General features: G+C 44.0%; 1 protein-coding gene across 1 annotated transcript; it reads left to right on the top strand.

The window, feature by feature from the left end:
* Positions 1–3,634: 3,634 nt before the first annotated feature.
* LOC119563574 (interleukin-8-like) lies at positions 3,635–6,297 on the top strand. The gene is made up of 4 exons (XM_037896667.2): positions 3,635–3,905; positions 4,598–4,733; positions 5,451–5,534; positions 6,053–6,297. Exons 1-4 carry the CDS (start codon positions 3,842–3,844, stop codon positions 6,081–6,083), a joined length of 315 nt encoding a protein of 104 aa, XP_037752595.1. The 5' UTR covers positions 3,635–3,841; the 3' UTR covers positions 6,084–6,297.
* Positions 6,298–14,300: the final 8,003 nt, after the last annotated feature.

Here is a 14,300-nt window from a genome sequence, read left to right as displayed (position 1 = left end):
CTGTGATCTTCTATGTGTGCTGGGTCCCGTTTCTGGACAACTGGTGAGTGCCTGTGGAGGGGCAGGGCAAGGGGGTCGTGGGGGAAGAGGCAGTACCACAGCGGTAGGGTGGGAAACTTGCACAGAACTTGCACACACTCTGTTCAGCTCCAGCCAGAACAATTGCCCCTTCCATGTATAAGGAACGAATTCCCACACATTTGTAGGAAAAACAAAAAACAAAACAGCCCATTCTGGATACCAGTCCTTTAACTTTTAGAGAACCTTCCATCAAGGTGCTTCAGATTTATGATGCACTGTGTTCAATACTGTATTGAACTGTACTAAAAAAAACAAAACAAAGAAATCCAATTTTGTGATTTGGTGTATTTTTTTGTACTGGGATGTACAGGCCACCAGGTTCTTTCCTTATGCTCAGCCTAGTTCCACAGACCAACGCATCTTTGTACTTTTAAGGGGTTGCACTGGAGGAAGCTCTACACACAATGTTGTAGGTTTCTCCCTCAAGGATTTTAAATCCCCTTCTTAGCAGGCTAGGATAGAAAGACTGGCTGAATAGGCTAAAGGCCGGTGCTGCTGGTTCTCTAGCCATTCAATCCATCATAAAAGTACCTCACATTTGATTTCTTTTGAGTTTCGTTCCAAAAACGTAAAGCTAAATAAACCTGAAGTTAGTCCTCATTTTTTTGCCCCCAACTCAAACTAACTTCTTCCCCAAGTGGAAAATGTTGAGCAAGCATGGAATGTGTGTGATTCGAGAAGGGAATGAGATCACAGGCCAATTCCTGCTGACGGCTACACCTGTGTAGTCTTATTGACTTCAGGGAGAACAGATTTTTGCACAAGAATAGATTTTGGTCCCTTCTGCTTTTTCACACCTGGTCTAAGAAGAATCTCATTCACTTTCCTCCCCTAATCTCTGAGCACTTTGGGTGGGGGGGGGGGGGGGAAGCCAGGTCTGCTTGATTTACACATGCAAACGAAACAGGAAGCTCTCCCTTCATTCTACACCAGCCTTTTAAAGAAATCCCAGACCTGATGTAACAAGGGTGTCACTACATCAGCCTTGGTTAGACTGTTCTTTTGAAAGATCCTTAATGGTTCTTTTAAGATGCTGATTTTCAATGAAGTCTTTTTGTTCAGGGGGGCAGAGAACACAACAGGGAATAGCTCTGTTTTGTCAGCTCCTAGTCATTCAAAGCTGACAGGCTTTAGATTAAGTTTGTTAAATGTTTGTACCCTCATTTTGAAGAGCTAATATAGTACAGAAGTGCTAAATAGTATGACTGGGAAACCATCTAAAGATCTGCGTCCCTTCTAGCTGTTATCTTTTTCTTACAGAAAGCTTAAAACAAACAAATGCAAACCGTAAGGGGCTGGTGCACACAGAACTCATGCTTGAAAATCCGCATGTCAGAGCTGCTGATCACACATTGTAGAATAGATAATACTTAGTCCTGCCATGAGTGCAGGGGACTGGGCTAGATGACCTCTCGAGGTCCCTTCCAGTCCTATGATTCTATTCTCTGATTTTAATTGTGGAAGAGCTTGGTGACAGAATGGCCTGATGTGGTGAATCTCTGGAGATTAACTACACAAACTGGGTATCATCCCACAAATAATATTTGTGTTCAATGTGAAAACAGATTTCAGAGTAACAGCCGTGTTAGTCTGTATTCGCAAAAAGAAAAAGAGTACTTGTGGCACCTTAGAGACTAACCAATGCATCCGATGAAGTGAGCTGTAGCTCACGAAAGCTCATGCTCAAATAAATTGGTTAGTCTCTAAGGTGCCATAAGTACTCCTTTTCTTATTGTGAAAACAGTAATTCATTGTCCTCTGCCAGTGCAACACTGGGAGGCAGCTTTCAGAACAAGACAGCCTACAATACAATGCCACCCCATGTAATTTCCCCACTACTACTTCCTCTACTCCAGTGGATTTTACACCTGAGTGGTTTTCTTTTCCATAATAAGAGCTGGCTGCCTCCCAGACTGCAGTCAGAGTGAGATAGGGTGTGTGGTGTAGAGTCCGTAGCTTGGGGGAAACATCTGCAGGGCTTGGCTTTGCACTGTGCCATGTGGAGAGCTGAGGGTAGAAGCACAGGGTGGAAAGAGGTGAACAGGATGGGGAATGTTGCAGTGTCCATCCTCACACAGACGAGCACTCCACTATCTAGGAGGAAGGAGGCCTAAGAGAAGGACAGCATACCATTCCTCGGGCTACCTCTTACTCAGAAGTATCTGTCTGAAGAACTGAGTGTCGTGAGAGTAGAATAAACTTGTTAATTTTACATAAATAAGTCATATGTAAATATGTACGTAGAGAAATGTTTGATGACTTCATAATTGTTTTGCAATATGTCATTGATACTTAGGCCCTACCCTCCCATTAGCCTTAGGCCCCTCATAACTTTAATCTGGCCCTGACTCTGATATTTGAAATTGGATTAGTTCAGCTCTTCAGCCCCAATCTGGAAACAGCTCTGAACTGAGCTAGTGTCGCCCCTAAAAGCAGCCTAAAATTCACAGGCAGTAGCAGAAACCCTCCCTAGAGCTGCTAGGAGGCTTACGTTGGCCACTTAACAACTCCCCAGTGATGGAATGATCGTGCTGGGAAGCCAGTCTTTTAGGGCAGGTGCACACCACTGGAGTGGCACACAGCTGCCCTGGCACAGGAGAAGATGAAGGCCACAAACTGGTGTAGGAATCAGATTCACTGGGATGCGCTTGCCCTTAGTCCCGCTATTCTTTCCATCATGAACCTTCTTCATTTAATTAAGCACTGTGGGTTCAGATCATTAATATGGTTCACCAGCCACATTCGAAGAGTGCTTTCCACTTGCCCACTACCGTCTCATTCTCTCTATTACTCCTTACACTCCTCAGAACTTGGTCCCACGGTGGCCGTGAACAAGTCTGTCCATCTGATAACCATCCACCGTATCAGTAACTTTTAGACAATGTTTAGAAAAAAGAGTAATAGGATTTTGCTTTTGACCAAGCACTGGACATACCTTAGTATGCATGAGGAGATCCAACAGACATTGAGGACACTACATAGCAACCATTGTGTTAGAGGAAGACTCCTGGTTAGGGCGGAGAGGAAAAAATGCCGGTTGTAGGAGAATAAGACTATATCCTACAAACAGAGGGTCAAAACTCCCGACCCCGTTGAAGTCGGTGTGGAGTTTTGACCTTGATTTTAGTGGGGCCACAACTTCAGGTATTTAAAATCAACGTAAATAGAAAAGTAGGAGCTAACTCCACTTTCAGAAAGAGAAAATATAGAGAGAGAGAGCTGCTTGTGAGGTAGGCCACTGGATTTAAAGAATAATTCATTTCTACGAACCCCTCCCAGCATACCCAATCAAAGAAATGCTCAGGGAAAGTCACGAGTTGAATGTCTCCTTAACCAGCCACATAATAAGACAAAAGAATATAAAGGGGTAGTCAAATTAATAATAAAAGAATAATAATAAGTAATAGAAACCCACCAGTTACACTGAGCTAACGACATAATGATGATGTAAAGCTTTTATATTTAATTCATTAATAAGTAGCTATATTTGAAGGATAACTAATTTCACGGTCATCTAGGAAGGGGGTTTACCCACAGCCATGTGACTCATTTTGCAATAGCGGCTTGCACGCTTTGGGAATTTCCTCTGACACAATCCAAACACAGCGCTATCTTGCGCACCCCAAGACAGTATATAAGAGGGTTGGGTTACACACCTCAGACATCAGAAACCTTCCGAGATAACAAGAGAAGCTCACTGCTCCTTCCTTGCAAGCAGAGACTGAAGAATCAAGGAGGAAAGCTCGCCTCGCCTCTCATCATGAGCTGTAAATTGGTTGTTGCTGTCCTGGCTGTTTTCCTAATCTACGCAGCGGTGTCAGAAGGTAAGGAAAATCCTTCCTCGGGCTTAAAGGACTTTGCTTAGTTATGTGCATATTATTCCTGGAGAGATGCTTTTAGGCTGATTTTTAAAAAGTTGATGTCTTGTTAAAACTTTTTCAAACGATCATCCTTGGAGAGAGCTATAAATCAGTCACTGCTCTGAAGAGCTGCTGACACCTGGTGGGAAGTTTTGAGAAATAGTCTCCTTGCTCTAGAAAGTTAGGCTTCTGCATCATTTTCACTATCTGCTTTTCCCCTGGTTCTAAAGACATTTGACTGAAGGCGGGCTCGTCTGATTACAATGTTCATCTGCGCCTCTTGCTCCTTCCCTGCATGAGTCCATCATCCTGTTTGTGACACCACGTTGTCTCAAACACAGGAGGATGCAATCTGGAGTGGGGAATAAGCAATAGGAGCACAGAACATGATCAGAGGTAGTCCTCAAAACTGATGAAAGCAAGGGGCCAGATCTTAATCTCAGTGACATGATTTTAAATCTGGACTCATCATCATTGTAACTAGATAAGAATGTGGCCAAGTTTAAAACAAAAAACAAACAAAAAACCTGGACCCTTGTGAAGAAACAGAGACCAAGCATGTCTGATCAAGCAACAAGCAAAACCAGATGCTCTGCTTCACATATATAGATGGCGAGATACCCAGCTAACCCAACACAACTCTTGTTCTTTTCCAGGGATAAGTCTGGCAAGAATGGGGAATGAGCTCCGATGCCAGTGCATCAGCACGCATTCCAAGTTCATCCCTCCCAGGTACCTTCGGGATGTGAAGCTGACCCCGAGCGGACCTCACTGCCAGAACGTTGAAATCATGTAAGTAGTTTTGCAAAATTCTACCTGCTGTTAAACTAGGAGGAGACTGCTTTGCATTGTGCTGGGCCAGGAGTTTTCAAAGGGGTGAGGAGCACTAGCAGGCCCACACCACTCAGGGAGACTCCTTAAGAGTGATTTTTATTCTTTCTGAAGACATTATTCTAGGTAATGCACTTAGTGTCCAGCATCTCTGGGGTGGAAATACAAATCCCCATGGGGAATAATCTATCGAGTTCTAGAACCCGCATTAGAAGGGCAGGAAAAATTATTAATACCCAATACAACCTTTCAACCCAATTCCTCCAGTACTTCTACAGACAAAACTCCCACTGTAAATTCCCCACTGAGTACATAGGTGGTTTCCCTGCCAGAGGAATGCAGGATTCAGCCCTTTACATAAAAAGCAATACCAATGGAGATAAAGACCTTTTATATCTACACATGTACAGATAAAGATACCAGGCAATATTAAAAAAACAGGAAGGCATATATATAGGGAGATTTTTTTTTTCCCCCTCCACACCTGGAACATTTTTAACCAAACAAATGATGTCGGGCCAGATCCTTAGCTAGTATAAATTGGTGTGGCTCTCTAGTGAAGTCAATGGAACTGTCAGCTGACCCCAGCCTTGCCTGTATTTTAAAAGGTTGAAAGATATCCTGATGAGAGTCCACCAAGTAGATAGATGCCTGACCTTTGTTTTTCCTTCTTTGCAGCGCTACTCTTAAGGACGGCAGAGAAGTGTGTTTGGAACCCACTGCTTCGTGGGTGAAGATCATCATTAAAGCAATTTTGGACAAGTGAGTCATTCATTCTCAGAATGATTTCCTGAAAAGTTACTTTAAAGGCAGAACTAGGTGGTTCCTTAGCACAAACTGCTTAAAAGTTACCTCTCCTCAGGGCACAGTAATCTCTCCCAAAACTTGTCTCTCTCAATCCAGTAAATAACCAAATCCTACCTTAAAGGTGGCCTAGTGGTTAGATTATGGAACTAGGTTCTTCCTGTTCCCTACTCTGCTCCAGACTTCCTGTGTGAGCTTGGGCAAGTCATTGATAATGACCACATATGCTGGGCAGCTGCAAGTCCTTCTGGAGACTATTGGACTCACAGGTGCTCAGTGCTTCTGAAACCCCCCGTCACCCCCCTCAGCTGACTTTCCTTTGGTGTGAACCAAGAGGAACTATGTCAAAGTTAACGAAGTTTCAGTTGATATGGTTGAGAGCAGGCTCAGAGCCCCAGGAGTTCTCATGTTCTAACTAATGATAATTGTTCCATAAAGAGGTTTTTAAACGATTCCTTTTCTCCCCTTCTTTCCAGAGCTGAAGCCAATGGTGAGGCAAAACGCTAAGAGAAGCCAAAGAAGAAAAATCTCTGATGTTCTCTAGTTTCCCCTTGAAGGAAACCTCTCTGTGAAAGTGCCAGTCAGTCTGCAAGCAGCCCACCTCCTTCTGTTAACATGTTTTCAGGCAGATTCCAGCTAGCAGTATCTATTTTCTATTTATGTATTTATTTATTTATTTATTTATTTATTGAGGAGCATCATGTTAAGAGACTTTTTTTTTTTTTTTAAAAAAGGCTCAGTTGTCTATGGGATATGCCACTTTCTGAAGTTGAAAACCCTGGGTAGAGAAAAGGGATTTGCTGAGGGAAATGAAGACCCTTTGGAAACCCCTTAAGCTGAACAGGGTTGTATGAGTGCAATGCACTCGCAGCACAGCTGTATTTAGTCTAAGCCTTGCTCTTTTACTAGTAGAGCAGTAAACTGGTAACAGTTACCCCTCCCCTGCACGAGTATGTTGCATCAACAGCACAGTGAGTCCTAGCCAGCCTGAGGCTAGCTACTGACTGGGATTTTGTGGCTTTCAGAAATTAAGCAGCCACAGTGCTGTTATTTGGGGGGCATTATTTATTGTGCTATAGCACATCAATGTTTATATATATATGTATAATTTAACAAGTTAATCTTTGAGTAGAAAAAAAACTCAAACTTTATTTATTTAAGTTATTTTGATTCATCTGGATTTTTTTCTAATATGCTAATTCCTTATGAAAATAGAATATTTCATGTTCCTGCTGTTGTGTGGGTTGTTAATTGTTTTGTTCAATGAATGGGAAAATGTTGAGGCTCATGTTCCAGTTTTCTTATTCCTGCGCATTTTGGAATTCCATCATTTTTACATTAAACTATATGCTTAAAAAAATAGGTGTGTTCTCTCTCTTACTGGTTGGCACTTGGCACAATCTTTGTCATCAAAAAAAGTCAGGGTTTAAAAAAAATCAAGGTTTAAAAAAAGAACTAGATCAATTCATGGAGGATAGGTCCATCAATGGCTATTAACCAGGATGGGCAGGGATGGTGTCCCTCGCCTCTGTTTGCCAGAAGCTGGGAATGGGCGACAGGGGATGGATCACTTGACGATTACCTGTTGTGTTCATTCCCTCTGGGGCATCTGGCATTGGCCACTGTCGGAAGACAGGACACTGGGCTAGATGGACCTTTGTTCTGATGCAGTATGGCCGCTCTTATGTATCTCTACCCAGAGTCAAGTAGAGCTCAGCTGCAGATCTGCAGCAGGTGGAAGTAACCCAGTTAGGGTGAAGTTGGCATTTCTCAAAATGATGGCCAAATGCAAGCTCAATGAGCAGAGGGCAGCAGAACCCACTGGGTCTGGTCTTAGGCACATGGGGGACTCTGTTGGCTCAATGCCATGCACACCCCTAACCTTCTTCCCTGGGTGCTCCAGACCATGGGGTTTGGTCTCCACAGTTCTGAAAGGGATGAATTCGTTTTGGGGCTGTGGGGACGGCTACTCTTTATAGCAGTGGCTCTCAACCTTTCCAGACTAGTGCTCCCCTTTCAGGAGTCCGATTTGTCTTGTGTACCCCAAGTTTCCCCTCACTTAAAAACGACTTGCTTACAAAATCAGACATAAAAATCCCAAAGTGTCACAGCACACTATTACGGACACATTGCTTATTTTCTCATTTTACCATATAATTATAAAATAAATCAACTGGAATATAAATATTGTACTTACATTTCAGTATAGCACACAGAGCAGAATAAACAAGCCATTGTCTGTATGACATTTTAGTTTGTACTGACTTCATTAGTGCTTTTTATGAAGCCTGTTGTAAAACTAGGCAAACATCCAGATGAAGCCTGTTGTAAAACTAGGCAAACATCAACATCCCTGGTTGAAAACCACTGCTTTATAGCATCATTTCTCCTTACTGAACTCATGGGCAAACCTGTTGAGAACAGATGAGCTCCATGAGTCAGTAAGTAGAGGATGCATTCCTGGCATCATGGTTCTGATGTGGTTCAATAGAGCATTTGTTTTCAGACAGGCATATTGTTAGCAGTTGGAAATATTTTAGCTTTGGACGTCAGAAAACCGTAGTCCGCACATCCAAGAAACTTGCTCAGCATTGCTGGAGTCATAGGAACAAAAGGACTATCGTGAATTAGTAACAGATGCTTTCTAATACTGGTTTTTGAGGGAACATGACTAGAATTATTTCTGATCAGTGGTGTAGTGGCAAGAAAGGGGTTAAATACCTAAAATAACCCAATATTTTCCAAAAGAGAAGTGGGTAAACTCCATTTACGGTCAGCCTCGCTACTGTTTCTGACTCTGTGCCTCCTCAACTGACTGAATTCAATGTATTCAGAGGGTCTATGATCATTTTTGTAGTTCCCTCCCATAGAAGTATTAAGTAGGAAAAGATACAAAGGAGTGAACAAATAATATTTAGTCACAGTAATTACAAGGCAGTTTCAACCAATGCTCAGAAAGAGTTTCAGTTAAACATCATGCTGGTGATATGACCAAGCTTTGCAACAATAACTGTGCAGAAATGAGCCAGCTCACACTAATGCCTTGCATCCAAACTTAGGTGTAGATCCAAATTTAGTGGCTGGCCCTACTTCCAAAGTGAGACAAACCAAAACCTCAGACTCAAACACCTCTGAACTTCAGAAAATTCAAAAAGCCAGATGTGATTGCTACAACCACAGCTGGGATAGCCTCCCTGGCTTTAGTATGCTGCTGCTGCTGTGGAGGGAAAACTGGAAGATCCATGTAACGCCTGATCCTCTGCTTCTGTCTCCTTCCCTCCCACAGACGCTGTTCCATCAAACTCTACCCCCTTCCCATATCCCCCCCCAGCCCCCACGGAGAATTTTACAGCTGTGCTGCCTTAATGGTGCACAAACCCAATATGTCCCTGCTCCAGCTTCTGCCACCTCCGCTTGAGAAGCTACTCCTCATCTGTAGAACCCTGAAAAATGTGGTTATTCATTTTATATCTGTGGATATCTGCAGCCGCATATCCGTGGACCATGCTTGTAAAGTGTTATGTTCTTTCCAGTTATTTTTTTGTTTGCTTTTTAAAGAGTTCAGTAGCTCAAGAAGAGGAAACTGATTCAGATCTCAACTATACTGAGATCAATCAGGAGCATACCTCCACTGACATCAGGAACACTCAAGGCAAGATGTACAGGGGTACTGAGGCTTCTAATGGGATTTTCACATGCACCTAAGCAGATTAGGTGCCTAATTCTGTTGGTTTCAATGAGAGTTAGGCATTTAGAAAATCCAACTAGGCACCTATCTTCATCTTTAGGCCCCTAAAGACCTTTGTGTTGTGCCTCTCCCTGGGGATGTAGGCATCTGGGTGCTTTTGAAAATTCTATTAGGCACCTAACTGCCACGTTAGGTGCTTAGATGCCTTTAAAAAGCTGGCCCTGAGTGCTGCTGTGTAGGGAGAGTTGAAAAGTTGGCTTCACTCACTTTTATGTCATCACACACACACACACACCTCTCCCAATCTGGAAGCAGCTCTGAACTGAGCTGGTGTCCCACCGCAAGTAAAAGCAGCCTAAAATTCAAAGGCAGTGCAGAAACCCCCCCTAGAGCTGCTAGGAGGTTTTACATGGGCCACTTAACAATTCCCCAGTGATGGAATGACATCGGGCTTGTCTACACTTCCAAGTTTTGTTGACAAAACTTATGTCGACACCCTAAACTCGACAAAACAAAAATCGCCAAAGGGCGTTCGCACTTGCTCCCTCTGCCGACAGAACATGTCCACATTGGGGGCACCATCATCGACAGGGCGAGCAATGCACCGTGGGTAGGTGTCCCCCAGTGCAGCGTTGTGGGAAGGAAGAGCTGATCACTGCGCATCTTGGGATTCTCTCCCGAGTTCTCCCACAGCCCCCTCAGCTGCCGAGAGCAGCATCCGGAGTAGCTCTGGGAGCTCTCCCCGCTGAGGAATGGCAAAGCAGCCCAGCACTCTGTCCCCCTCCCCCACAGCAGCACACAGATACTTCCCGGAGCTTTGAAAGGGGAGGGGCGCATGCCTGTAGGGCGGCAGAGATCACAACAGGGAGAAGAGCAATCAGGGCAGGCATTGTGGGATACTGGCGGAAGCCAGTTCTGTTGACAAAACAATCAACAGTGTCTACACTGGCTCTTTGCTGACAATAAAGGGAGGGGAAAAGACAAAAGTCTCTCCTATGGGTGGAAGTTTTTGGTCGCCAAAACTGGGTGTTTTTCATGACAAAAGTCCCATGGTAGTGTGTACGCTCTTGCTGTTTTGTCACCAAAAGGCAGTTTTTGGCAACAAAACTTGGTAGTGTAGACAAGGCCTAGGACTGTTTGGCAGAGGAGCTCTGCCAGTTCGGCTCTGTTGGCAAATCTTTTCTCGGGCAGCCTAGGCCTAAGCTTGGAGGCCTGAGCATACTCCTGTCAGAGCACTAGCAGTGAGATGATAGAAATGGAAGGAAGCCGGGGTGGTGTGTCCCTGTAGAACACCTTGCCGCAGGCCATGCAGAGTCATCCACGGGCAGATGCTTTCCACTTGACCACTGCTGTCTCATTCTCTCCATTACTCCTCACACTCCTCAGAACTTGGCCCCAGGGTGGCAGGGAACAAGTCTGTGCATCTGATAACCGTCCGCCATACCAGTAACTTTTAGACAAAGTTTACACAAAAACGTAATAGGGTTTTGCTTTTGACCAAACCCTGAATGTACCTTAATATGCATGAGGAGATCCAACAGACATTGAGGACACTACATAGCAACAGCTCGTGGGAGCATCCCCATCCAAAAAGTCACTTGAACGCCCAGAAAAGGAATTACTTTGGGAATTACAGTCTGCAGGCCAGATTCCACCTGGTGTTTACGTGGGTCCATAAGGAGCTTTACAGGGACTGCTCCTTCCCCACCTCCCTGGGGATGAATGGCACCTCAAAGGGGGTGAGAAGGGGCAGGCAGGAGGCTATGGCTCCAGCCCATCACAATGCAGCAGCCTGCAGAACTGGTAGGCCACAGCAGCACCTTATGAAGGGGTTTTATAAAGCATACATAACCTTTGGGTGATGGAAGCTCTGGGAAGTTTTTTGCCACTTGTGATGAGCTATACCTCATGGACAAGGAATCCTCTTTGAGAGAAGAATGTGTTCCCTCGTTATGCCAGGTCTGAGGTTCCAAAACAATGGATTCTTTTTGTTTTTCTCCAAAAAACAATAACATCCACCTCCATAAAGGAAGAGACACAGTTAAATCCTCAGCATGGGAAAATCCAACACCAGATACCCAAAGCAGGGAGTACGGAAAGTATTGCAGTGTTGACTCTGGCATGTCTCCAAGGCTAGTTCATAGTACACATTAAGAGATTGGTTGCATAAATAAATATTGAAGCAGGAAACAAATGTTCTATTGTTCAATTTGTGCTCTAATTTACAATCATACAAACCAAAATAGCGATAAGTTATAAAGCCTAAAACTTAGGTCTCAAAGCCCTTTATGAAAGAGGGCGAGCATAACTATCTCCATTTTACAAATGAAGAAACAGAATCATACGAAAGTGAAATAACTTGCCCTAGGTTACACAATTAGTCTGTGGAAAAATAGCTCATATTTCTTGACTCTCCGTTCTTTGCCCTCTTGATTTTGCATGCACCCTTGCTCAAAAACCTCTTGGAAATAATGTCCCCTGTTCGAGCAGTCTTCTTGTTCTCTAGACTGTCCCCCTTCTCCCCTGATGGCAATCAGTTTCCCTGTAGCACCCTTTGCTGGCAGTAATACAGTTCATAGGCCTTTGATTTATTGTCTGGACTGTAGCCTGTACACGACAAAGTTTTGCTAGAATAACTATGTTGGTCAGATATGTGTGTGTGGGGGAACCAACAGCCCCCCTAAACTGATATAACTATGCCAGCAAAACCCTCAGTGTAGACACCTATGCAGCTAGAAGAGTGCTTTTGTCAGCATCGCTAATGTCATTAGGAAGGTGGTGTTATTATACCACCAGAAAAACTCCTTCTATTAGCTTAAGCTATGTCTGTAGTAAGGAATTCCACTAGTACTAGTATAGGTCTGTGATTTTTCTTCTGTTTCTGCCTTCCTTCAGGTCAGGAAACAGGAGGCCATCTCCTCTGCTCCAGCTGAGCTGTGCTTGGCACAGAACCAGAAGGAGGGAAATCGTTTTAAGCCACTTAAGTGTCCCCCAGCTTGGCCAGACGGAGATGGCATAAAGCCACCAGTTAATATCTTTAAATTGCAATATATTAAATTAAGTTTCTGATCCAAAACCTGTTGTCATTTTGCCCCTAATTTCATGAGAAATGAAATGTTACCAACTCTCATGATTTTATTACAAGTCTCCCAGTATTTTGGTGTTTTCCTCAAAGCCCCAGCTCCTGGAGTCATGTGATGACATGAAACTTTCAACTTTCATTTAAAAAAAAGTTTCTTGCCCTCATGATTGCAGAGGAAAAACTTGAAAATGTGACCCCTAAAGGCTGAAACACTTGAAGGCAAATAACAACCCCCTGAATTTATTACTTTTAAATCTCATGCTTTTTAAAGCCAATCTCATGATTCTGGGGGCCCGACTCCACTTAGAATGCATGAGGTTGTAATGTGGATTAAGGCCCATTGAATACACCAAAAGACATTTGCCCATTTTAAAGAATTCTTTTGCTCACAAACACTTTGTTTGCATCATAACCCACAGTGAAATCCATCCTGCTTACCATTAACACCTTCTGGATGCTCTCTCTTCAAAGGCCTCTTTTTAGGAGAGTCTTTGAGGAGGATAAATGAGATCTTCCCTGGAGGAGGTTACTGCTTCCCTGGCAGAATAGGCAGAAAGCACAGGGAAGGAGCTACAAGGAATGGGGGTGGAGGGAAGAATCCTCCTCCTGGCCTCAGAGTAGCAAGAGAACTGCTTTGCTGTCACATCAGCCTGAAGACTGGCATAGCTGCCACAGCTCCTCCACCATCCCCAGTCCCAGGATTGCACTTACGCTAGTGTATCTGAAGCTATGTGGATCTCCCAAGCCTCATCCCTGATCCTCCACTTGGTCAGCCCCAACCCTCTTGCAAGCTGGAGTTCAGGAAGCTCCTGACTAGTTCCATAGCAAGATGGGGGCATTCCAGACCTTTGACCAGGATCACTGCCTTCTTCCTTTCCTCAGACACCAGAAACACACCAGTTCTACTGCAGCCAGGGACCTCCATGACCACAAAGGAGTGGAGACAGGATTTGACCCTAAACTTTAAATTGCTTCAGTTTGGGAAGTGGTGCTGAGCTTATGAGGGCTTCAACCGTTGTTAGTCAGGGTGACAGGTGACATGGAGTCCTTGGAAATAGCTTCATTTCTTTTTTAAAAAAAAATCTTCCAGGGCATGATTTGGATCTAAAGAAGAACGAGCCTTGCCTTGGGCAGGGTTGTTTACATAGTATATTATGTGCTTCCTCCGGAGCAAAGAATTTCCTTCACTTACAAGCTTATTGTAATTGGCTTTGGAAACAAGTGAAATTTGATCATGATGCCCTCCACAAGAAACTAATTTGCATGTAAAGGAAATGGCCTCCTGCTCTATTATAATTTACAGTTGGACTCTACCCAAGTTTCAGGTTAAATAACCTAAGCCTGATAATTTTTTTTTGCTGAATGAAAGCCAGGGACCAACAGAGTTCAGAGAAACACCCAATTGTAACCAGCCAAACAAATCACCATTTCCAGTTAGCTACCTATCTTTTATGTCAGAAATAGTGACAAGAGCACAATAACCGCATGCAAGCCAATGGTCTCGTTTGAGCTTTGAACTTAAACTTATTGGCACAGAGAAGGAAATCACAGTAGAGGCATGCAGGCCATAAAAGTTAGTGCCAAGCAGCCAGTTTTGTGCTTAAAGCGCTGGCTGACATTTGCAGAAGCTTGCATTGTCCAAACTGGTGGTTTGGGTGGCCTACAGCATCCCCACTGTCACCTCCTTTAGATGCTCAAGGCATTTTCAACAGTGTGTAAGTCCTTGTCAAGCCCCTGAGTATTGTGCACTCTGTCTGAGGGCAGGGCTAGGGTGTGGTTAAGTGCCCATTGGCCCGCATACCCACTCCAAGGACCCTTTGAGATAATTATACCTAATGCACAACTACCTGAGGAGTCACAAGATGATTCCTTGTGATAGGTAACCACCATGCCCTCTCCTCTGTCAGGACTGCTGCACAAGTACAGGAAGCAGGACATATGGTGTCTTGGCTCA

Source organism: Chelonia mydas, chromosome 4 (assembly GCF_015237465.2).
Source record: "Chelonia mydas isolate rCheMyd1 chromosome 4, rCheMyd1.pri.v2, whole genome shotgun sequence".
Taxonomy (NCBI): Eukaryota; Metazoa; Chordata; order Testudines; family Cheloniidae; genus Chelonia; species Chelonia mydas.
Note: the sequence above shows the minus strand (reverse complement) of the source record. Positions and strands in the feature narration are given on the sequence as shown.

Excerpts from the sequence above, each read along its gene's own strand:
- LOC119563574 (XM_037896667.2), top strand. The coding sequence starts at position 3,842 with ATGAGCTGTAAATTGGTTGTTGCTGTCCTGGCTGTTTTCCTAATCTAC. Across the intron at positions 3,906-4,597 it reads CTACGCAGCGGTGTCAGAAG|GGATAAGTCTGGCAAGAATG; the intron begins GTAAGGAAAATC and ends GTTCTTTTCCAG. Across the intron at positions 5,535-6,052 it reads ATTAAAGCAATTTTGGACAA|AGCTGAAGCCAATGGTGAGG; the intron begins GTGAGTCATTCA and ends CCTTCTTTCCAG.